Consider the following 23904-nt stretch of genomic DNA (forward strand, 5'->3'; position numbering starts at 1 on the left):
ATACACCAGCCAGAACGTGCCAGGATATCCTCCACTAACAGTGCAGCGCATCCAGAGGAAGGAAAGGCTCTGGAGCGTATGTCCTTGTGAAGAGCGGCTGAGGGAGTTTGGGGTGTTTAGCCTGACGGAGCTTCAGGAAGGATCTCATCGCTCTCTAAAAGTACCTGAAAGGGAGCTGAAGTCAGGTAGGGATGGGGCTTTTCTCCCAGACAACAAGCGACAGGGCAAGAGGACACAGTGTAAAGCTGCGCCAAGGGAAGTTTAGGTTGGTAATGAGGAGGAATTTCTTGACAGAAAGGGTGATCAGACACTGGAATGGGCTACCCAGGGTGATGGAGTCACCGCCCCAGGAGGTGTTTAAGACCGGACGTGGTCTGGCTAACATGGTGGTGACAGGTCATGGGATGGGCACGATGACCTGGGGTCTTTTCCAGCCCAAGTCGTTCAGACTCGGTGACCCGCCGGCGGCTCCGGCAGTACCGCGCACGCGCGACCCAGGCAGGGAGGCGGGGCCGGGCTCTCCTCCCTTGTCCCCGCCCCCTTGCGCCGGCCATTGGCTGCAGCGGCGGAGGCGCCTCTCCCATTGGCCGGGCGCGCCGTCCGTCCGTGCCGCGCGCCGCCGCCGCCATGGTGCGATTCAAGAACAGGTGAGGCTGGCGGGAGGCGCCGCTGCGGGCTGCGGGCCGGTCCCGCGCCGCTCACGCCGCGCTGTCCCGCAGGTACGTGCTCTGTGAGGTGGTCTCGGAGGACCCGCGGTGCCGGCAGTGCATCGAGGACCGCGCGCTGGGCCTCGCCGTCAGAGATGCCATCGCTCGGGTGCACGGGGACTACGGCCTGGCGTGCTGCTCCATCTCCTTCACAGGTGCGGCGAGCCGGGCGGGCCCGGGGGTGCGCGGTCCCTGCGGGTCCGCTCAGCCGTGCGTGTCCCCGCAGTGAAGTACCTGAACGCCTACACCGGGACGGTGCTGCTGCGCTGCCGCAAGGACTCGTACCGGCTGCTGTGCTCCGCGCTGCCCTTCGTGCGCTCCCTGGAGAGCCGCGCCCAGCGCTACCCCTGCTTCCTCAACACCCTGCACGTCGGAGGTCAGGAGCCCCCGCGCCCGGGGGGAGGACGGAGCTTTAATCGTGCCTGCCACGAGCCCGTGGTGCTGCTCGGGGTGCGACAGACATCCCTCCTGTGTTATTAACAGTAACTGCTTTCAGCAGATATCGGAATAAGAAACAGGCACCAGCAGTTCTTTTTTGAAACCCTCATTAATTTTGCTTACATTTATCACAAAACCTGAGCAGCAAATACAATGTTACATTATTTTAAAATATACTTTCAAAGTATAGTATCTTCTGTATTGTGAAAATTAACCCCCAGGGGAACTAACAAGCACTGCATATGTTAGAAATTGTTATTCCACCATTTAACCTCAGCAGTGCAGAAATGAAGGCTACAGCCCCTTTGTAGCACTTGCATTAACAACCTTGGTTCCTGAGGCATTTGTCACTTAATACAATATTATCTGGGAAATACAGGAGCAGTTGTGAAGCATTTGATTGTGTAGATTGTTACGTTACATTCTTGTGACTTCCACAGGTACCATAAGAACATGTCAGAAATTTCTGATTCAGTATAACAGAACACAGCTGCTGCGGTTGTTGCAAAACTGTACAAATGAAGGTGAGTTTCTCCAACCTCTTTCCTAAATTGCCTTAATTCCTGCGGTTGGGGTAGGATATGCTGAGCTACTTCTAAATTCTTGGCCTGAGAAATGTTTCTGTCTTTAGAAGTGGAGGATAGTCCAGTGTATGTGATGAGATCAAGTCATAACCCTGGTGTTACTTTCTTTATTGCAGAGCAAAGACAATGTATACAGAAGTCCTTGTTGAGCTGTTCCCTCACAGAAGAGCAGTCTCAGAGTGGAGATGAGGAGGAAGATGATGGCACAGAGACAGAGTGAATGTCTCTTGTTACTGTTCACCTCCATTCTGTACTTGTTTAATCAAGATGTAGCTGGTTATCTTCAGTGTTAACAGTGCAGGGGACAGGAAAAGCACTTGTTCATATTTAAACTTCATTTCCCATTCCAAATGTTCTTTAATAAATTTTTAAAAAATAAAACATGATTTCACTTAAGTAGGCTACTTGCCTATTTCACTCCAAGAGTAAAAACCACTTGCACTCCTGAGGAGTGTAGCAGCTCAATGTGCTCTTCATGCTGAGGTAGAGGGGAACTTTAGGCAGTTGGCACAGACAAGGAATGTAGTTATTCTCCTTCAGCATTCAAAAAGCATTAACATCTGCATATCTTTAAGTGCACTGTTAGCCACAGGGCTGTTTAGAGTGAGAAAAGCACCAGTTGTGCATACAGGAGCAGGGAGTACATGGAATGCATGGCAGAGCTGCAGGCTCAACTCCATCCCCCCCCCATTATAAAACTCATAGGTACAAGTACTGCTTAGATATTTATTAAGTTTACACCAATCAGTTACAGGAAAGTAGCATTGCTGGTATTATCTCGAATCCATAGGAAAACAAGATACAATTGAAGATGCTGTCCCTGTGGGGATTGCCCCTGCAGCAGGGACAGCCTGCCTTGCCTGCATCATTTCCCTTATCCTAGTGCCTGTGACATGTGGAGGTGAGTTACACCAGCTCCAGCTATTCTCTCTTCCCAATGCAAAGAAAAGTTGACTATAAATGTGCAGAGATAACAGAACACAACAGGTACTGGTTAGACACTTAAGTAGTTACTCCTGTTCCATAGCTTAAATGACTTGCTGTAAACACATTTCACTGCATATTTGAATCTCTCTTAGTTGCTTTCTCTGCCCTCAACAATTGTTTTCCCATGTGCATTTAAAGTATTGACAGCAAGGCATGTTACCACTTTTAGGCATCTTGTCTTAGTTTCTTTGCAGTCCCCTGACAAGCTGTACTGTCTTTCCATTGAGTAGGGTTAGTTGTGACCAAGCGTGAAGTCAAGCTGCTTCCAAAGAATGTTTTGCAGGTGTTTCCTCTGTCCTCCTGTTGCAGTTGGAAGTATTCTTTACCTCCCCCCTCTCCTGTTCTTTCTGGTTTACAGCCACATGTGACAGACTCTTGGGTACCAGCTTCCCATGAGGCACACGTGATGCCTGTTGCTCTAAAATCAAGCACCCATGTACTGACATCAGCTTTTTAAACAGGGACACAAGCACTGACTGCCATTGGTATTGGAATACCTAACTCAGGTGCCTCAGACTCCTCCTTGCTCAGATCAGTGTCAGAGGGACAGAGCACGATGCAGCCTCTGCCACTGGGGCTGAAGACAACAGAAGATGCTGACAGTCTCCCTAAGTTCAGTGGTACTTTATACCAGTGCCCTGCAATTAGTTCTGCCAGCAGGAAGGTAAAGTTTGGATCTGTGCAATGTTCTAGGGCTCCATGCTGCTCTGACAGTTCACTACAGCTGAGGAAGGTGCAGTACTGTAAGTGCATATGATTTATTGCAACTGTTGGCCTTGACTGGTTCGTTACACCTAAAATTCATTTTATTCAACAAAATCCACACCACTTAACTCATTAGCTCAAATCAAACCACAAGCAGTGCAGAATGTGACCACCCAAAGAAAGAGCAGGGAGGGGTCCAGAAGAGACATGTTTGTAGCACAGATCAATTTAAATCCCAGAACCAAGCAGATACAGGCCCTTATCCCAGTACAAGAGAACCCCAGCTTCTTGCTGGGGTATAAAAGTTGTCTACAGACTTCAGCTATCAGTTGTTCTTCCAACTCAAGAGCAGCCAGTTTCAAACCATCAGCCATATGGTTACCAGGAGCCCTAGAGGGGAGTGTTTATTCTAGACAATCAGGTTAAAAATAATGTGTAGCCCATGGTTGGCAAAAAACAAACAATAAGTAGCAGCCTCACTCACCCACATTAAACAGACCTGAACAATTGAGAGAAGTCAGGAGGTTCCTTCTACCACTAGTGCCATTTGAAATACACAAATCATTAAGCCACTTTAAAACCAAGTAGCCAAGTTCTGCTTTACACTCACCTCAGCTTTGTATCTTTCCAAGCCAGGAGAACAGGAGGAATTCTTGCTCTTTAGGAAAAGAACAGATATAGCAGCTAACACTCTAAAGCCAGTAAGCTCTTTTGCCTGTTTCCAGTGCAGCCAAAACCAGTTTCTCAAGAGAGCAGTTTGACAGCTTTACTGCAACAGCACTACTGTCAGTCAGACAGATGGACTTCTGCCCATGAATAATTACAGGAAAATAAAGGCTCTCTGCCTTTTCTCTTGGGTAATATTGCAGTACTTTGGCAGTGCCACATAGCTGTAAGGACTTTCACACTGCTTACCAGCCCCAAAGGACTGACTCAGCAACTAGAAGCCTTGGCAGATTTATCTCTGGTTTGTTACTTTAAAAACTCTGTTTCAGTATAAATTCATTAAGCAGTTGGAATCAAAACATGTTACTTCAGCATATACTGTCATGGTTTCCTCCTGAAGCCCCTAGAAGTCCTGGAAACACAAGTTTAGGCTGTTCAAATTTAAATACTTAAACTATAGCAGCAAAACAAAGCAAAATAAAAGAAAACCAGGAGAGGAAACTTCTCTTGAATAGCAGAATCACTTTGTGTGAACAACAGAGGTGCTGAACAATAGCTTCTGCTTCTGTTTCTTTCTTTTCTTGCCTCCCTTTTCCTCTGTGAAGAATTAAAATGATACTGTCATTCTTGTCATGGAACAGAAACATCACACACAAATGATAAATGATCTTCCCCAGCTTAAGTAGCTTCTGCTGATTCACAACACCTCCTATCAATTCAGTGAACACCAGGTAGTTTAACAAAAAAATTACTGCAGATGGACTAAGGGAGACTCCATCACATCTGAAACACAATTATAAACATGCCTAAATGATTGCAGAGTTGCTGTTGCAACAAGCAGATTCTAGGACTGCAGCATCCAGCAGTTTGCCTTTCCAACAAATATCACTTTCATATATGTCCAAAAAAACAACTGGAGCAGACACTCCACTGAAACTCCCTGGCCCTCCCATCCAACTTTCCCCTTCATTCAGTGCAGTCTCCAAACAGAAACCAAAGCTAAACATTACAACTGAGCATTAAAAATAAGTTTCACCAGACACTACCAGGCTTAAGTTCACCTCAATTTGTTTCACATTCCCTAACTTGAAATTTCAGCTAGCAGTTACCTCGATATTCTGGTCAAACTGAGTGGTAGTTCAGCAGCTCAGGTAGTTTTAGTATAGAAATGTATACCCTGAACTTCCTAAAAATGCTTAGTTTAGGTCCCAGTACAGATATGGCCAACACAACTGTCAAAAGCCATCTTTGTCCTAACAGACTTCTTTGCTAGTTGGAGATCTCAGCTCACACTAAGAAGCTGCTTTAAGCTGATAGAAGCCCTAGTCAAGCTGCTCAGAAACCACAACCTGACAATTTTCAGAACTGTTCTCTGGCCAACTTTTGATCCCTGAAATTGCTGCTTTCACTTCTCCCAGAAGAAGAAGTGGAAATACTCCATTTTTTTCACTTCAGAAAGTTTTCCTGCCTTTTCCCCATCTTTACCTGATAAATGATCAGCTGTGGATGGTTTGTCCAGTTTCAGGAGGGCTGCCTCAATAGCTTGGCTGAAGGAATTCTGGAAGCTGGGCACAGGTATCCGGTCAGAGCTGTCACTTTCTCCATCACTGTCTCCAGGCACAGGGAGTGCCAGAGTGTTCTCATCTGAAAGAGGGAAGGATATGCAGAAGGCTGCATAAAACTCACCACACAAATACCTCTCCACACTCCTGATCTTTCTTTAGAAGTCACAAAATTTCTCACATTTAGATGCATGGTAAGAAACCTGAAGTACTAATACCAAATTTTCTTACCTCTTGTCTTTGGAGCAGGTTTAGGCCATGTTTCAGGTTTTGCCTTCCCAACTCTCAACATCTATCAAAAAAGTTGTAGGATATGATTAAATTCCACACACTTGAACAATCCTAGATCCCCTAAATTGCAAGAAAATCTAGAAACCCCCTTCAAGCACTCAAACCTTATGATATCTCCCTAAGATTTATCCTACATTGTTTTTGTAGGGGAAGTAATTGTAATCTCAGCCTAATTCCCAACTAAGACACAGGTAATTCTGACAACTTTCACTCTGCTATATGGTTTACCTGGGCAAAGGAAGGGAAGGGAGACTCTTCTTCCAAGCTTCCACACAGCAGTGGGCTGACCTGGCTGGCAGCAGGTGACAGTGGAGTTGGAATAGACTCTACAGAGAAAGGAACTGAGAATTAAAGGCAGCTGCATTTGGTCAAGGCAGTCATTATACTGCTTATCATCAGGATGTAATAGAAATAAAGTTTTGTTATCCAATGTAATTACTCTTTTTGACTCATTGGTTCTATCCATCACACAATGGGATCTCTCATATTTCCTCAAGTTTTTTATTTAAGGAAAATTTAAGTTTGCTTGTGGTTTTCTTTCCATTTTTGTCTGTTTGAGAAGCTTTGTTTACTTATTTTGGGAAGCTGTGGGGGTGGGCTTTTTTGTTGGGTTTATTTTAGAATAATGTGTTGGAGAAGGTGGAGATAGAAAGAAAAAATGTCAGTACTGTTTTTCTGGCAAATACAATTTTCTTCCCTTTTTGGGGCAATTATTTCCTTTCTTCTGCCTCATGTAAAAGATGGGACAACGACAGTGCAGATCTCATACTGTCAAGGTAGAGGCAGTAAAAACCAAACAAAAGAATAGAATGTTTCTTAATCATGTCTGCTTTTTGTGTATTATCTCATAGGCAGTCTAGGAAAGAATCACAGAATCATGGAATGGTTTGGGTGTGAAAGGACTTGAAGACCATCTCAATCCACCCTCCCACCACAGGCAGGAACACCTTTCACCATACCAGGCTGCTCCAAGCCCCATCCAACTTCACCTTGAACACTTTCAGGGACAGAGGACCAGAGCTTCTCTGAAAAGCTGTCTTTGATCCAAGTTTAGAAAGTTTAGCATGATAGCCTGAACAAACGATCCCAAAAGAATGATCAAGAGCTAGATGTGATGTGTTTTTCCAGATGCTCACCTGTCTGAAACACAGGGCTTCTGCCAAGAGGAGACTGAGAGAAGCCCTGATGATCAACACTGGTAGCTTCTCCGGGGCAAGAAGTAAAAGCAGGGAACTGCTGCAGATTCTCTAGAGCAATATGGACCTCTGGATCTAGAAAGAGATTTTAAATTAAAGCACTACACAATGTGGGGGAGGACTGTCAATATGCAAGTCATTTCAGGAGTCTAGGAGGTGCCAACTCATTTCTTTCCACCCTCTATTTGGAGACCAGTACAAGCCCTGCTGCTGGATGGAAGCAGTTTCTAGGCCTTTTTTTGCCTTCTTCACTTTACATCGTGATTACTATAAAAGCAGAGAGCTATGTACACCATGGAGATAGCTGTGCCCTTGAATGCCCTCCATCTCTCCCAAAATGCACATGTATGCAGAAATTGCATAACATCACTTAACATCACTTAACATCCTGGCTAAAACAGCTTATGTTTTTCATTACACAGACATTGTTCCTAATACTTTGTAATCTTGTTCCAAGTACACACTACACCTACAGGCCTCAGAGTTCATCCTAGAGCTCAAGAAATCAGCTCAGCAACCAAACATGACTGGAAATCCACCAGCTACGTGCCATCATGACTTACATTTGCCCTGTTTCTTGTTCTCCTCTATCTCAATCCTGCGTTCGCGCCGTCGTTCATCGCGAGCTTTCTTCTGCCGCAGACGTTTCCTCTTTTCAAGGTCATCTAGGAGCAAAGCACAATACTGGATATCAAAAACCCCACACCAATACTCTGGTAAGTTTCCTCCAGCTCTAAGAACAACCTTATAACACATTAGTAACAAAATATGCTTACAAAAAACCCCATATGTTCTTCCAAGTTGTTGGGATTTTATTCTTTTTGTAGTTGCTGTCTATGAAACAGTGAGTTGGGGCTGTTCTGTCTAGCAGCCAGACAGCTGGTGCAAGTAGAGTAAAGCTCTCATGTATGTTCTTTCTACCATTAAAGGGGTAAGAACAACTTCCCCTTCATGGCAGAACCTACTAGGAAGGCATACAAACCTGAAAACAACTCTAAAGTCTCCTTCGAGATGACAGGCGGCTTCAGAGCCAGCTCACAAATGCTGAACTCACAGGTGAGGGGCAAGTGGCAGAGGTAGCGATGACGCTGTCGTATATCCTGAGAGAGAGAGAGTCATATGTCACCACAAGGACTAGAGGCAGCCATGGTGAAGAACGGAAATAGAATGCACAACATTGATGCAATCAAATGGAAAAAAACAGCACCAGTGACAATAGTTACTTTAAAAACTACAAACATATGATGGATGCTCTGAGTCAGAAGCAAATGTTCCAAGATCTCCACCAGCTACATCATAACCAGGCTTGGATGCAGTTACTCCAGCTTGTTCACTGATTTTCACGTTCTTCCTCCCTTCTCACTCACACCAGTGGAATAAAATTCTGCAATGCCAGACTTGCAACACAATTATTTTTGTACTGGACCTTTTAGGGAAAAAAACCTACACTACAGCTTATTTATGAAAGCAACATAAGGCCCAGCACCTTCACAGACTAGCATCCCTACTCATTCAAACTTATTATTTGTTACTACTGAAGAGAATCAAGTCTCCTCTACAAGGACCAACTGCTAAAACAAGGCTCTTAATTAGTAAGAAGATAAAATAACTACCTCTGTCATGGAGTAGCCAGTTATCTCCACTACAGCTGCAGTTATCTTCTCTGGACTCTTCTCCAAGCTGCCATATTCACGCACAAGGCATCGAACGTTCACAGGGTGAAGGTACATGCACTGCCCATCCTCCGCTGAAAGGCAACACATCAGCACTCCTTCTCTGCCTGCTCATCTTCAGTACCCTTCTCCCCACCTCAGGACATCCTCCACTAAATAAAGCTCATTTCTGAGTTCCCATGGGACTTATTTCACAGGGGTTAGCTACATCTAATGAACTGACAATCACATTCATCAAGGAGAGTCCCAAAGGGGGCATCGCTGCCCCTATGATTCCAGGATTTCACTGCACTGACCTTGGTAGAAATAGTAAAAAGGAGAGTTGCCAAGATGTCCACTGCTAGCTGTATCTTTAGATTCTTGGCAGCTTGTTTCAGCTGGATTTGGTTCCTCTACAGGGTTCATAACAGGTTCTCCTACATTGTCCACCTCAGGTTCTTCCTCCTCATCCAGAACTGCCTCTTCTACTTCCACAGGAGGTGAAAAGGAACTTGCCAGGTCAGAGCAAGGCTCCACAAGCTCCTCATCGAATGCAGAGAGATATTCCACATCACACTACCACAGCAGAGAGGACAGAGTTAGTACCACACCACCTACTTCAAAGATTATCATCTCTGCAAAAATGTTTGGCACGAGCTCACTGCACACTGCAGTGTGGAGCGGCAGAATTAAGTGTTAACAGAATCTGCCAGAGCAGATTTGTCACCCACCTTTTTCTCTTGGGAAGCAGCAGGCTCCACAGTTTTGGAGCCTTCTAGGACCAATTCTTCCACAGCTGCACTGATTCCAGCAATGCCATTGTTTTTATCCTGGTCAGCAGAGAGTGCTGATTCTCGCTCCTGCAGATCACCCAAAGGGATCGAGTTTCAATTTGCCATTTAAGCAAGGAGACCACTCCCATAGTTATTTTTAGCCTTACCCTGGCATTCCTTTACTGGAATACTATCCCATAAAAACTGTTCTGCTTTTTGCAACATCACACCACACACCTGAGGCCCAAAAGCTACAGTCTCCTCCAAGGTATATAATGCTACTCCAGCAGCAAACACCAGCAACTTGCTAGAGACCAGAATAATCACACACAGCCATCCATGCAGCAGAACAAGGATGCTCAGAACTCAGCATACTCTTAAAAATAAACCTACTAAAAGCCTACCAAGAGGTTGTTACCTTCAGCTCCTGGATAGCTGCCTCAATGAAGCAGGCTTCTGGGGTGTGTTTTTCTTCCTCATACTGTTTCAGTAATGCTGCTTTCTCCTCCAGGATCACCAGCTGCAAAACCTGCTCCCTGGATGCCAGAAGCAGCTTTGAATACTGACTGTGCTGGTCATCTGCACAGAAGGAGCATCAAATCATTAATATCTGGATGTAGAGCCACCAGTTTGGACTGCTACTTCTGAAGTTTTGTTACTGCTCACTTTTGTAAGTTAATCTCCCCAGGAAGACAACACTCAGCAAGAGCAGATACAGACTCCACAAACTACCACTGTATCACAAGCTGGTGTCACACAGCTGCTCTGACATGTATCTCCCCCACACAGCAGTTCACCTGTTATTTCACCACTGAACTACTACACATTAGTAAAAATCAAGCCTGAACTTCTACACTGTAGGAGCATCACCTTTCAGAAGCCTTGGGGGTGTCAAAGCTTCCTGAAACAATACAGTCTGCAGCTTCTCCCTCTTTTCTCAAAAATACTGCTGTTGGAAATTTCTGCAAAGCCACCCTGGTTCGGCTCAAACTAGTTCATATGTATTAAAAATCCATACAAAACATTATTATGAGGTTTTCACAAGAAGCACAGCAGGAATAGTAAGCTAAAGAATTGCAGTTTAGCAAAAGGTGAGCACTGCTGTTACTTTACAGCAATCACAGCATCCCATATTAACATAGTACCTGTAGTCACTGCTCCCCAAGGGTCCAACATCGTCTACAGACACCAAAATAGTGAATTTCCTGGCTTTAGAGTGTTCCCAAATCCTGTATTTGTTCTTTTGTTTGTTTTATGAAAGGACTTAAAAGTCCCCTAGTTTCAATTACTGAGAAACATGTAAGACCACTGCCTGCATGCTGGATATTCATCACATGTTAGACGACTTGACTTTTTCCAGAGTTTAAATGCATGCAGCCTTTCCTAAATGTGACTGAAAAATAAAGTGAGCCAAGACAGCCCACAAAGCAGCAATGTTCATAAAATTATTTCTTTAGTCACAAAATTTTTGCGATACTAACAGATAAGATGATGATGAGTTAGTCACACTCTTGACTGGAGAAAACTGAAGATGTCAGGCAACAGATGTTTGGAATAGGTTTGCAATAATTTTGATTATTTCCCCATAGCATTCACTGACTCCAGTTGATAAGTGAAGATGATGAAAACCTTGTTGAAGATTACAGCCTTGAAATAGTTTAGACACAGAGACAGTTATTTTTGTGAAGCTGCATAATGAGTCAGGAGGAAAAAAGTTAAGGACACTAAAGAGCCAATAAAAGCAGTAAGAGTCACACCAATGACTGCAGGGTACAAAGAGCACATCAAACCGTAAGCAGTGACTGCAAAGGTTGGAATCTGCAGTTCAGTCACTTGAAAGGACACAACACAGAAATTAAAGCCTTTACAGAAAAACAATGTGAGTATAAAGTTTACTGCTAATATGTGGTCATTAAGCTTTTCTGCTGCTAAGCCCCATGTTTTGCAGTCTGGTGTATTTTTAAATGACAGCATGGCATTGCTAGGGTCAGTTGTCTCTCCATGAGTCCTGGTCATACTCAGGAGCAGGATTCCAACCATTAGGATTCATATACACTCACCTCTGATGTAAACAGGCTGAACCACATTCATCCACTGGGATTTGGGCAGTGCTACCAGAACACCCTTCTCTCGTCTCATGAGTTGCATTGTAATGGTATCACCAATTGCATATTGACGTGTTTCCATAGCAACAACACTGCAACATACACAGGAGGTCAGCAGTGTAAAATCTTTTCAAAAAGATGCATGATTTAATTAATATTGTCTCACCTCTTGAGATCCTTCTTATGAACAGAGCCATAGCAAATAGGACATTTACTCCAGGTCTTCTCACTCAGAGAGAGATAGTGAAGGATACATGCCCAGCAGAAGATGTGGCCACAGCGTGTGATCTTGGCAGCAGTGGGCGGGTACAGACAAATGGGGCAAGAGGGCACTTCATGGCTACAGATGCGCTGAAATGGCACATGAGAAGAACAGTACAAGGTTTAGACTCAGTAATCAGTTCCTGGGATCCAGAAAAAGCCACCTATAAGAGCTACTCTAACATATTATCTTCCAGCTCTTTAGGCTCTGTTTATTTACCAAGAAATTAGTGCACTGTGAACTAACACCTTCAGACAGCACACAGAATAACCTGCTAAGCAACCCATCTGATTTCTTATGTCTTATTTCTACTCTAGTGACATTAAGGAGTCTTCTCATGCTTCCCCTCACGTATTCATTATCTCTAAGAGTTAGCAGCATCTCCACCATGTGAATTCAGACAGTGAGAATTCAGCAAGTGAGCTCTGTGGCCTCTCCTACAATCAGACCTGTGCAGCCCTGTGTAACTGTGAGACTGAACTTACCCACTCCCATGAACATGCTAGGTCTAGTCAGACACTTCAGTAGCATCTGTGTGGCAGAGACATAACTGCCAAGCAAGCACCTAGATTTTTTCAGCTCTCTTGTAGTGACAGGTAACAGTAAGCCTACCTCCTCTCCACCTACACCATGCACCAGACTGTCTTGGCAGATATAAATTTCTGCTTGAGGCAACCCAAAACTTCTGACCACAATTCTCAAGAGATTTTCCATTTTGTTGCTAGGCAAGATAGGCCACCTATGCACAGAATAATTCTTCAAAATTCTACACTCTAGTCTTCTTCCATGGACTCATGCCCAAGTTTTCTGTTAATATCTCGATCACAAGGACTCTGTCTACAGAATGTCAGATACTATTTTTGATGAGCTCCCATCTGCGAAAGCAAGAAGAAGCTGCTAATTTTCCTAATAGATTTTAGCACTTCTCTTTTCCTGTCATGAAAGTATTTCATAATGTATTCCATGACAGATCTTTCCCAGTATTGTGGGAGTGACAGAAAAGGCCTCAACTCAAAAACAGCTGAGTTTTATGTAACATCACAGAGGGAAAGAGGTAGTTAAAGACAGGTTGAGGTTCTTAAGAAGTGGGAAAAAAAAATCTAGCCCATCACAACTGACCACTTGCTCCACAAAGTCCCAGTTGACCAAGGTATCTGGATCAGCAAAGTGGACTGTGTAGTCCTGTTCTTCAGAGACAACAAACTGGCAGCTGGGGAAAGGCAAAGAGACAGATGATCCACTCAGTTGTTTCTAAAAACTTTTTAAGAACTATCTTATAGGATTCTCTGAGCTGCTTCTTTGTCCAGCAGAAAACTACTGGGTGCAGTCAGTAATTTCTATCAACAAGAAATCAAGAGTTCAGTTCACAACTAGATTTTCAGGATCCAGGTGTGTCTAATTTCAGTTAGACACAACAGCACACTGTAAGTACAGAATGAGCCAGGCAGACTGGTTTTCCAGAAACATGTAAGAAACAGTCAGCTGCAATGGGGATCTATTAAAAAACAGAGAATCCACAAGGGGGAAAACATTGTCACAAAACCTACAACTATTGGGTTCCTGCACACAGACTTCACTACAATAAGCCACAAAACATTATGGAGAAATCAGAAGCACCAATGCTGAAAATACTTTTTATCTTTAACATTATCAGAAACAGGAAGTCCTGAAAACACTTCAAATTCTGGGGAAATTTTCAGTCAAAAAGGAATTCTGCTATTAGGTTACTTTGCTGATCATCATTAGAGTTATACTACATACTTTGGGGCCCACAAAATAATCAGCATTTTAAGAACTAAGAGCCATATAAATAATTGGTTTTGGCACTTAAAAATTCAGATTAGCTTTCATCTAGCAACTGCTATCCCTTCCATCTCACCAAACCAACTTTTAGAAACAACCATCTTCTATAAAGAACTATAGAGATATTCCCAAATACAAGTGTTACGTCCCAAACCAGTGCTTGAACATTTGAGCAGAAGATTTTTGTTTGTATCTAAAGGACTCAGATCTGATTCCATCAGATACCTTGCAAATAGGTGAACACAACATCCCTTTAAAATAGTCACTACCACTAAAAACACTACAGAAAGGAAATTTCACTCTGGAAAAGACAATACAATTAGTCAAGCCCAAATACAATTCCTTGGCTAGTCACCCCTTACAGCTCCATGTCCCTGCAGAAGTCTGTGAGCCCCATGGATCTCCCACTCACTTGGCCTGCAGGAAGAGCTCCTTGTTGAATGGTTTATGTCCCCACTTGTTCCTTTTCCCCCAGTTGCCATGTCCATTCCCATCAAAATGTCCTGCTTGGCCACGGGGTTCAAAGGTGAAGTTCAGTAAGTGGTTCAGATTAATCTTCTTGGGACCAGAGAATTGGGCAGGGCTGAACTCTGCCCGTTGAGCCTCTGCTACCTAAGAGAGAACAGCATTTGTTAGAAATTGCTGGAGTTTACAGCAAAGGCATCACTACAGGTGGACATCCAGGTCCCATCAATGATAGCACACAGAACATGCAGCATCTATTCACTCACCTTCTCCCATCCCTGTTCTGCAAATCAAGTAGTTCAGCATTAGAAATGCACAAGAACCTGAAAGTCAGAACTCAGTGGTCTTACCCCACACTGAGCAAAAGGAGGACAGAGTTAAAACAACCACAAAGCAAAAGCTGGCAGAACATAGTGAAGAAGTTGTTCAAATCCTGACAATACTCTTTTAGACAGTAATACAAGCCTGTTTGCATAGGCTGTACTTGCTTTGGTTAGTCTTCATATAATGAAGCAATGAATCAGAATTCAACACAGGCAGGAGATGAATTTTCAGTCAGTGATCTAGGTGAGAAGTGCTGCTATTCATCAATATTGAAAAACCAGAGTATCAGTTAAAGCCCACAAACATTCTATAGCAAAAAAGTCTGGTTTTACCTTGAGGCCAATACAATTACTTTCACAATACCACTATCACCTGCAAATTTGTGCCCCTGAAATGGCTGGACAATCAATCTTCAGAGAGCAAACTTTGGCCTGTTTAGAAGATTGGTTGGCAGAGTCCCTTGGGAGGGAGTGCTGAAGGGCAAAAGAGTCCAAAAGACTGGACATTCTTCAAGAAATCTTAAAGACACAGTAACATGTGGATCCCTTGTGCCAAAAAATGAGGGAAGATCCACCTGGCTCAACAAAGAGTTTGAAATGGAACTCGGGGAAAAAAGGAATTTATAACCTGAGAAAGAAGGGATGGGAGTAGCAAGATTACAAGGCTGTCTAAGGTTATGCAGGGAAATAAGTGAAGGGCCAAAGCTTGACTAGAACTTAATCTGTAACTGCTGTAACAGACAAAAAGAAGTTTCCATTAAAACACCAGCTACAAAGAGAGAGCTAGAGAAAATCCCCACATTTTATTGGTTGCAGAAGGAAACACAGTGGCAAAGGGGGAGGAAAAGGCTGAGGTATTTAACACCTCCTTTCCCTCAGCCTTAAGAGTAAGACCAGTTGTCCACTGGGACAAGGAGCAGAATGAAGCCCCATAGTCCAGAGAAACAGCCAGGCACGTGGCTGTGCCACTCACTCAGCCCCAGGTCCATGGGGCTGGATGGGATCCACCTATGGGGACTGAGGGAACTGGCAGCAGTGATTATCACCAGCAATCCTGGCAAACTGGGAGGTCCCAGCTGGCTGGAAGTCAGCAAATGTGAAACACACCTACAAGAAGGGCTGGAGGGAGGATCTGAGGAATTACAGGCCTGTCAATCTTACCTCCATGATGGGCAAGGTTATGGAGATCATCCTTCAAGCCATCCCACAGAGTGTACAGGACAACCAGGGAATCAGGCCCAGCCAATGTGGGTTTATGGAAGGCAGGTTCTGCCTGACTAACCTGATCTCCTATGACAAGGTGACAGTGCATGGGGGAAAAACTGGGGATGTTGTCTACCTGCACCTTAGAAAAGCCTTTGGCACAGCTCCTCACAGCACTCTCCTGAGGAAACTGGCTGCCCATGTCTTGGCTAAGTGCACCACTCAGTCAAAATCCACTCTGGATAGCTGGGCCCAGGGAGCAGAGGGACATGGGGTGACATCCAGCTGGGCCCCTGCTAGGGGGGTTCCCCAGAGCTCAGTATTTGGGCCAGTCCTGTTTAATGTCTTTATCAACCATCTGGACAAGGGGATTGAAGGCACCCTATGCAAGTACACAGATGTCACCAAATTGGGTGGAAATGTAGATCTGCTGGAGGACAGGCAGGCTCTGCAGAGGGATCTGGACAGGCAGGACTGTTGGGCCAAGGCCAATGGTGAGGTTCAACAACACCAAGTGCCAGGTCCTACACTTGGGTCACAACAGCCCCTTGGAATGCTCCAGGCCTGGGAAAGAGCAACTGGAAAGCTGTCCATCAGGAAAAGACCTGGGGGTGTTGGTGAACAGCAGTTGAACATGAACCAGGTGTGCCTAGGTGGGCAAGGCAGCCAAAGGCACCTGGGCTGTACTAAAACTAAAACTAGGCCAGCAGGAACAGGACAGTGAAATTGTGTCACTATGTATTTTCACAAAAGACCCATATAATGAGATGTGTACATGGCCTGTCTTGGCACCATTTCTCAGATGGCATTTTTCCTCAGAGCACAGCAAAGAACACTCCTCTTCTGTAGCTGCCAGGCTGCTCTGCTCACACTCCCTCTGGCATCCCAACGATGTTAGCACCTCATTACTCACTCCCTTCCCAACCCAGGAACTGAACAGAGCAGACCTATCTGGGCAGGTCAGGGTGATCCTCTCATTTCAAGACAGGAGGCCTTGGAGCCATCACACTCCTCACCTCATCTCGTCTTCCACCATTAGAAGAGCTAAAAGATTTGCCACTTCCGCCACCACCTCCCCTTTGAGGGGGCATCTTGTTAAAAGCTTTGCTTTTCTGTGAATTGGAGCGACGGGACTGACTGGAAAAGTTCTCATTTTTGGAATATGAAGTCTCTCTTTTACGATTATAACGCTGTTTGGATCCATTCGCATTCTTTCCATCTGAAAGGAAAATAAAAGAAGAATCAGATCAACAGCCTCAGAGTTGGCCCCATGATCTGCACCTCAGAGAGGAGCTCACCTCAGCCACAATTTTAAGGGTAGTGTTTATCAGGATATTAAATCCCCCCAGCAAACCAAACCACTTCATTCCTATCACTGCCCAAAGAGCTGGCCAAAGAGTGTAAAAGAAGGTATTTTCTGTGCTCTACCTTTTATAAAGAGATTAATTTCTTTCTTCCAAATTTGGAATAGCCACCACCAGATATTAGTGTGTTTCCTGGTACATGAAGTAATAAATACTAACATCCCATACCACATCTTCATGCCCCATTACAAGAACTGACAACAACTCTTGTTTTTCCCCCCGACTTAATTTGCCTAAAACACAATTTATCATATTTATCACATATAAAATATACTGTATAAATACACTGCTGCATTCTTCTTGAAGGCTTCCATTGCCTGTTTTCACCCACTTCTGTACTCTATACTTAAAAGATCCCAGTAGATCTAATTCTGTTAAAAAAATACTTCCATGTCACCAGATCAACAAATGCTAATTGATCTTTAAGCACAAACCAAACCTTTTGTGGCCTTCCAGGGCACATATCTAAGTACTAAACAAAAACTGCCAAAAACTGTACTTAGCATACCACTGACCCTAACACAGGACACAGTGGTGAAGCACAAAGCAAAATATTACAGGAGAAAGGAGCAGACAAATCAGTCCAGCTCTTGAGAGGGGTTTTCTGTGCCTCAACAGCTGCTAAATCAAACTGCTAGAACAGAATTAATACTATGAAGGTATTTCTAGCAGTCTTAGCACAAGCTCAGAGTTGCCCAAGGACACAACACACTGTGGACTGGGTGCTTAACCTGGCACTTCCACCACCTGCCCCAAGTGTTATTTGTAGCAGAGGCATGGTGATAAGCTCAGAAACAAAACTCCTCGGGCCCCACAAGACATCTATCCACACCAGCCAGCCCCAAAGTCACTCTGGATACCCAGTAAACATTACACAAACAGCAAGACCTCACACAATATCTAGTTGCATTTTATAAAAGCCTATTAGTTTCCCTTTTCCCACTTTGTAGTATTCCTCCCCACCCCTCAACATAAATTTTATGTGGCAGGCAAACACAACACTGTGATTCAGGATCACATTTCTCATATGGGCAGATTCACTGCCAGTGCTTCCATTTTTTCCCTTTCCCAGCACCACTTCCCATCTACCCAAGCATTTAAAACAGCCAGAATAGCATCATCTACATAAAGTATTCTTTTTTGTTGTTCTTTTAAGTTTTCTTCCACCTGCATCCCCCAGAAGAGGTGAGCTGAGAACAGGATGGGCTGTGTGTTATTGTATATTACTGAGGATCCAATGTTTTAAGAATAAATTAAGTAATAAAAAAGGCTGGATCAGGTTCTGTGCTGGTCTGCTTGTGCTGTTTCTGCCCTTGTCAGACTTCTTTGGCTGCAACTACAGCTAAAACAGGACACTATCATTACTTTCACACGATGTGACAGGCCCATATTGCAGACAAACTTCATCAGAACTGGTAATTTACTCTGCTATTCAAAAGGCTGATCCTTTAATTCAGAATTAAACCAACTCTGTCAGAACCACAGCTGTGTAACTCAAACACATGCCTGCATAGCTGGCAGTGCTTTAATGCACATCAGGCTAAAAAGGACATGGCTTGAGTGTTATCAGGAAAAAACACACCAGAAGCTGCCAAGTACTGAGGGTGTGACCAGCTCTGGCTGAATGATTAGACCGACCTTTTTTGAGAATGTTTGTAGGGAAGGAATAACCTACACCTCAGAGTCCCTGGGAAAAAATTAAGTATTTTTTAAGAGGTTTGGAGTTCTCCTTAAGTTACTCAGGAGTAGAACTTGTCAGTTTAGAGCTCAACTACCTTCTTAAATCTGTAAATTCAGCAAATATACACAAGGGGCACATGCCTGTTGTGTCTGTAACACTTTGCAGTTTCTCTGCCATCTCCAAATGGTGAAAAGAAACAACTCAAAAAAAAAAAAAATCAGTCTAAAGCGGGTGTTTACAAGGCCCTGGAACAAGGAGCAGCTCACCCCTGGAGCTGACAGAAGAATTTCCTACCACTTAAAGTTTTAATGGAGTTACTCATCACTAACTTTGTCAGTCAGATGGTTTACACACATTCCTGTCATACTCGAGGTCCTTTTAAGGCACCTCCTAGAGCCTGCACATTTTATAGGAAAGAACTCTCCACTTGTGCTTTTAAAAGGACCCTACAACAGTCTAACAGTGCTTCAAACTTGACTTTACAGACTGGTAGTTTCATTCCCCCAGGAGAAAAACTGACCTCAGCAGAAGCCTGGCCCATCAGAGCAGTAATGAAACTGGTCAGCAGACAATCAGGAGCTTGGAGAATGCATCTGTAAATTGGAACAGCTTTCCCCCACCCTGAATCTACACCATGCTGCTCCTTCCAAACTTTCCAGCATGCCACATGTCAGGGAATTCTCTGCTTTCCATCATCCATCCCAGCACTCCCACAAGGAGCAGGGCAGGACAGGCTGCACTCAGGCACAGAGAAAAGCAGGAAATTTTCACTGCCATCCTCTCTTGTGAGATCCCAGTTTTAAGCAGGCTAACTTTGGATTTGGTAGTTTCTTTTTCGCTTATTTTCTTGGCAAATCAGGAGTCAGCAACAGCCAGAGTGCTGGAGAGGTACTTACTCTTCACTCAGGTCCTCAGTTAGTCCTTTTGCTGTTTTCATGGCATCTAATATATATATATATGTCACAGATTACACGGATTTATCTACCCATTCACCTCCAAGAGACTTACAAAAAATACTGTCTGTATAATTTGAAAACACTAGCAATAAAACTGTTCTGGCATTTTGAAGGAAACCCTGAGACTTGTGGTTTCTCCTGCTGCCAGAGGACCTGTACCTCCAAAGATCCAGAGAGAGGAGATGAAGTTTACAGCATTAGAAGCAGCTGTAGGTGATCCCTTGGGCACTGGAGCTACAATTGTTTGCTATTGGGGTGAGAACTTCTGTTTCCTTCCACCTTTTTCCCCCCTATTTTCTGCTGAGCTGTGCTGAAGCCAGCAGCATTGCATAAGGGATGAGGATCACACTAAAGCCACAGGGTGGTTTCATGAAAACACACTGAGGCCACTGCTGCTGCCAAGGCAAACATCCCAGTGAGCAGGAGGTGACAGCTCCCACAGCCCAGCCAAGCAGCTCACACTGGGTGTGATAAGGCCCAGGAACATTTGTGACAACTAACACTGTCCACCAGCTCCTGAGGGCTGCAGAGGACCCCAGCACACCTATTCTGCCTTAGCTACTTTATCCCACTCTAATTGTGATTCCTGTTGGCACGCTAATACAACTTAAAGAAACTTCTCTGTTGGAAACTTTCAGTTTAATTTAGTCTCTCAGGCCAAATCTCAAAGAGAGGAGGAATCAAACTTCCACAAATACCAGGGAATCCAGTACTCTATTTAGCCAAATTCCAGCTGTGCTGCAAGAGAAAGAGAAGCCATCATAAGGATTCAGGAATATCAGTTTCTTCATTTGCTCAGCTGGACAGTTACAGCAGGTAACTCTGGAAAGCACCAAATGGCAAGTGCTAGACTGGATTCAACCCAGTGACCATCTGAGGAAGGTCTGTGGTCCTCAAGATTTCCAGAATACATCCTACACCTGTCCTTAAAAGGGTGTACCACATCAGCTACAAGGACAGTGATAAGGAAGTCAAGAAAAAGATTCCATATGGTGACATCCCAATGTCCTACAAGCAACAGCCATGAAAACAGAACTGCAGTTTCACCAAGCTGCATCATGTGCAGTCATTTGCCCTAATTTCATCAAGGGAATATTTTCATTTTAGTTTACAGCACCCTCCAGTTAAGATATTTCTAAATAAACATCTACTCCTATGAAAAGAGATTCTAATTTGTCCAGGTCTCTTTGATGTCCTGTAAAGAATGCAACTTATCCCTCTACCCTCCACTGTAGCTCAGAAACAAGTATCACTGAAGTGGAATTATGCCATGACAAAATTTTCCTCTGTTTTATTAAATAAATAAATAAATAAAGACATCTTAAAAAGCTTTGGTGTTTATTTCATGAAAAGTTTTGGAGTAGAAGAGAAAGTCACCAGGATTTCCCTCCTCACTACTCCTGTGCTACCAGTGTCATTATTTCAAGCCTGTGAAAGGTGACATTCCACAAAAATCACTTCAAATTTTTATTTTGGGTTGGAACAACAGGTCTTTTATGTCCTTCCTTAGTCCAGATACTGTGTCTTCTACACAAAGGGATAGCAGCCACAGCACAAATCAGCTTAACCCCTTCCTGAAGGATGTTTATATTCTCTGAACAATCCTCACAGGGCATCACACACCAATACAAAAGAAGCTGGAGTGAGGAGGTGTCTCCTGGCAAGACAGGGACACAAAAAGTTCTTCTTAAAAAGATTTCTAAGTGTTTGAATTGGAAGTTAAAATTTCGCTGTAATTGCACAGTTACACCACAACCTGGGGAACTGTGGATGAGTTGCCTCCCATGTCCCACTTCTATCAATCCTGGAAGGTCAATTAATACAGGTGAAGAGCAGGTAATACTTGGTTACTCAAGACATGACCATGCTTAGAAGGTCCAAAAAGGAGTAAACAAACAGCTCCAAGATGCAAATTTTGCTAACCCTCTGCACTGCTGCTTCCTCAGAGGCCCCAAGTAATAGAGATGAAACAAACCACTGAGGAGGAAGGAAATTAGTACAACAGTGATGGTATAGCAACCTGTTGACGTTCTCTCATATTTCCAGAACTAAAATCACCAGTTTTAATCACTACTGCCCCATTTCCAGGTTTTAGGGAAAAAAAAAAAAAAAAAAGTTGCCAGAATACTCTCTTTCTGAACAAGCTTAGAGAGCAAAGTGGGCTTAGGTCTTACCTTGAAATGACGACAGGAACCACGCTAGCTCCTGACAAACTGCCCTGTCAGCAGAACCAGCTGTTTACAATTCCAGGTGTGACACTTTGGGTTGAATGCCAGATGAGCAAACAACAGCCAGCTAACTCTGAGCTCCCCCAAAGCAGGTCACTCACACACCGGGGCAAGGGGAATGCTGTGTACGGATACCAGCCCCCCTCGGTGAGGTGGAACAACACAAGATAAAAGTTAAGGGCTCTATTCACAGGCACTGTGAATATATGTTCTGTTCTTACTATAGCACCAGGGCTTTAGCTCTCAAGCTGATTACTCCAATACTAATGAAGATAAAGCATTAATCCTAAAAGGAAGAGGAGAGTAGGAATCCCAGCTCACCAAACAGCGAGCAGAGCCGGAAGAGGAAGGAAAAGAAACCCAAAACAGGCAGTGACCTGAAATGCCGCCTATTAAACCCCGCTGAGACACAAACAACCCGTGGAGGCGAAGCTGAGCTCCCCCACAAACCCAAGGGCGGCACACGGCTGGCCGCCCCCGCAGCCCCACGCTCCCCCGTCCCAGCGCTCACCGCCTTTGGGCTTAGACTCCCCCGCGGCGGGCCCGGCCGAGGCGGAGCGCGGCTGCTGCCCTTTGCTGCCGGCCGAGGATCCGGGCGCACCGGGGCCGCAGGGGCTGCTCTTGTCCATGGCGGGGGCTGCGGGGGCGGCGCCGGGCGGGCTCTGCAGCATCAACGGGCGCCCCGGGCGAGCGGCGGCCCTGGGCGGGGGGGCACGACGGGCGCTGGCGGAGCCGGCGGGGGCCCAGGCTCATGGCCCGCGGGGGCGACCGGCGGGGGCGGCGCAGCGCGGACTCGGCCTCCTTCATGGCGACATCTTCTCGCTGCTCTGCTCGAACCGGGGAAGGCCGCGGGAGGCCGGGCCGGGCCTGCGGGGCTCCGGGCGCGGTGGGGGAAAGAGCTGCTCACGGAGCCCCGCGGGGCCCGGCGCTGCTGCCGCCCGAGGGGTCGGCACCACCCCGGCACCCACCGGCTGCTCGGCGCCGCACCGGCCCCGGCTCGGCCGCCGCTGCCCCGTAATGGCGACGAGTCGCCCGCAGCAGTAGCCGGACCCGGATGCAGCCGGTCCGGGCGGGCCCGCGGGCATGACGGGATTTGTAGTCCTGGGCGGCGCGGGGCGCGCCGGGAGCTGCGGGCCCGCCCCGAGCCCGCCCCGCACCGACGGGATCGCCCTCATCTCGGCACCGGCCGGCAAGGTAGAAAATCATTTGGCATAAAATCACTGCCACCGATCTGTAGCGAATAACCGTAAAAGTTAAAAACAAAACAAAGCAAAAAAATACACAAAAAAATAGTACCTCATGAGGCCTACTTGAAGTGATATTTTAAACTTTTCCCTCAAAGCAAAAAGGGGAAAAAAAAACCAGAAGGCAACTTAGATCCTAAAGGCATTTCTTTTAAGCTTTAAGATGAATTCTTGAATGCATCTCCTGCTGCCTTTTCCATTATTTTAGGGATGAGAGCTTCAAGTTCTGCAGGAGAGCAATTCCCATCTTATTTATAAAAAAGTGTGGGTGGAGCATGTAAGGGCATCTTCACCCCCATAATTCATACCACGATCTGAATCTGCAGCTCAGGTAAAAGCTTCACTGCTAGTTTTGTACACACATACTCTGTAACACCAGTGTGATCAACAAATCTAGGAATTTGGGTTTTACACATTTCAGACAAATCCTCTATCAATATTTTACGAAAAGCCTCACAAAGGCCTTATTTTAACACCTGATTGTTCCCTATTTAGGTCTATTATTCTTAGAATTACTGACCAAATCGTGAGTGTAGTTAACACAGTGTTTAGATCTTCTAGGTTTCAGGGGGAAAAAACCCCTCAACTTTCTAACAAAGTTGTTTCTCCACATTTGAAAAGAAATAAGAAATAGTACATGCAGTACCAGAAAGAGAGTATAGAGACACAAAACTTTTAAAAGCAAACCACAACATTTTTATTAGCAAAT

The 23904-nt window shown here is 44.9% G+C and overlaps 2 protein-coding genes across 2 annotated transcripts; one reads left to right on the top strand and one right to left on the bottom strand.

Annotated features, from left to right (window-relative positions):
• The first annotated feature begins 485 nt into the window (after positions 1-485).
• POP5 (POP5 homolog, ribonuclease P/MRP subunit) lies at positions 486-2125 on the top strand. Its single transcript, XM_079322877.1, has 5 exons — positions 486-647; positions 720-862; positions 934-1083; positions 1586-1669; positions 1846-2125. Exons 1-5 carry the CDS (start codon positions 628-630, stop codon positions 1947-1949), a joined length of 501 nt encoding a protein of 166 aa, XP_079179003.1. The 5' UTR covers positions 486-627; the 3' UTR covers positions 1950-2125.
• Positions 2126-2441: 316 nt separating this feature from the next.
• Positions 2442-22754, bottom strand: RNF10 (ring finger protein 10). The gene is made up of 17 exons (XM_079322876.1): positions 22463-22754; positions 16739-16941; positions 14144-14343; positions 13048-13138; positions 11833-12017; positions 11622-11758; positions 9980-10140; positions 9520-9648; positions 9106-9364; positions 8750-8883; positions 8119-8236; positions 7700-7801; positions 7077-7211; positions 6169-6266; positions 5881-5941; positions 5573-5731; positions 2442-4684 (listed from the first exon to the last, which is right to left on the bottom strand). The coding sequence occupies exons 1-17, from the start codon at positions 22620-22622 to the stop codon at positions 4608-4610; spliced, it is 2409 nt and encodes an 802-aa protein (XP_079179002.1). The 5' UTR covers positions 22623-22754; the 3' UTR covers positions 2442-4607.
• Between the last annotated feature and the right edge of the window lie 1150 nt (positions 22755-23904).

Source organism: Erithacus rubecula (genome assembly GCF_903797595.1).
Source record: "Erithacus rubecula genome assembly, chromosome: 19".
In the NCBI taxonomy this organism is placed as follows: Eukaryota; Metazoa; Chordata; class Aves; order Passeriformes; family Muscicapidae; genus Erithacus; species Erithacus rubecula.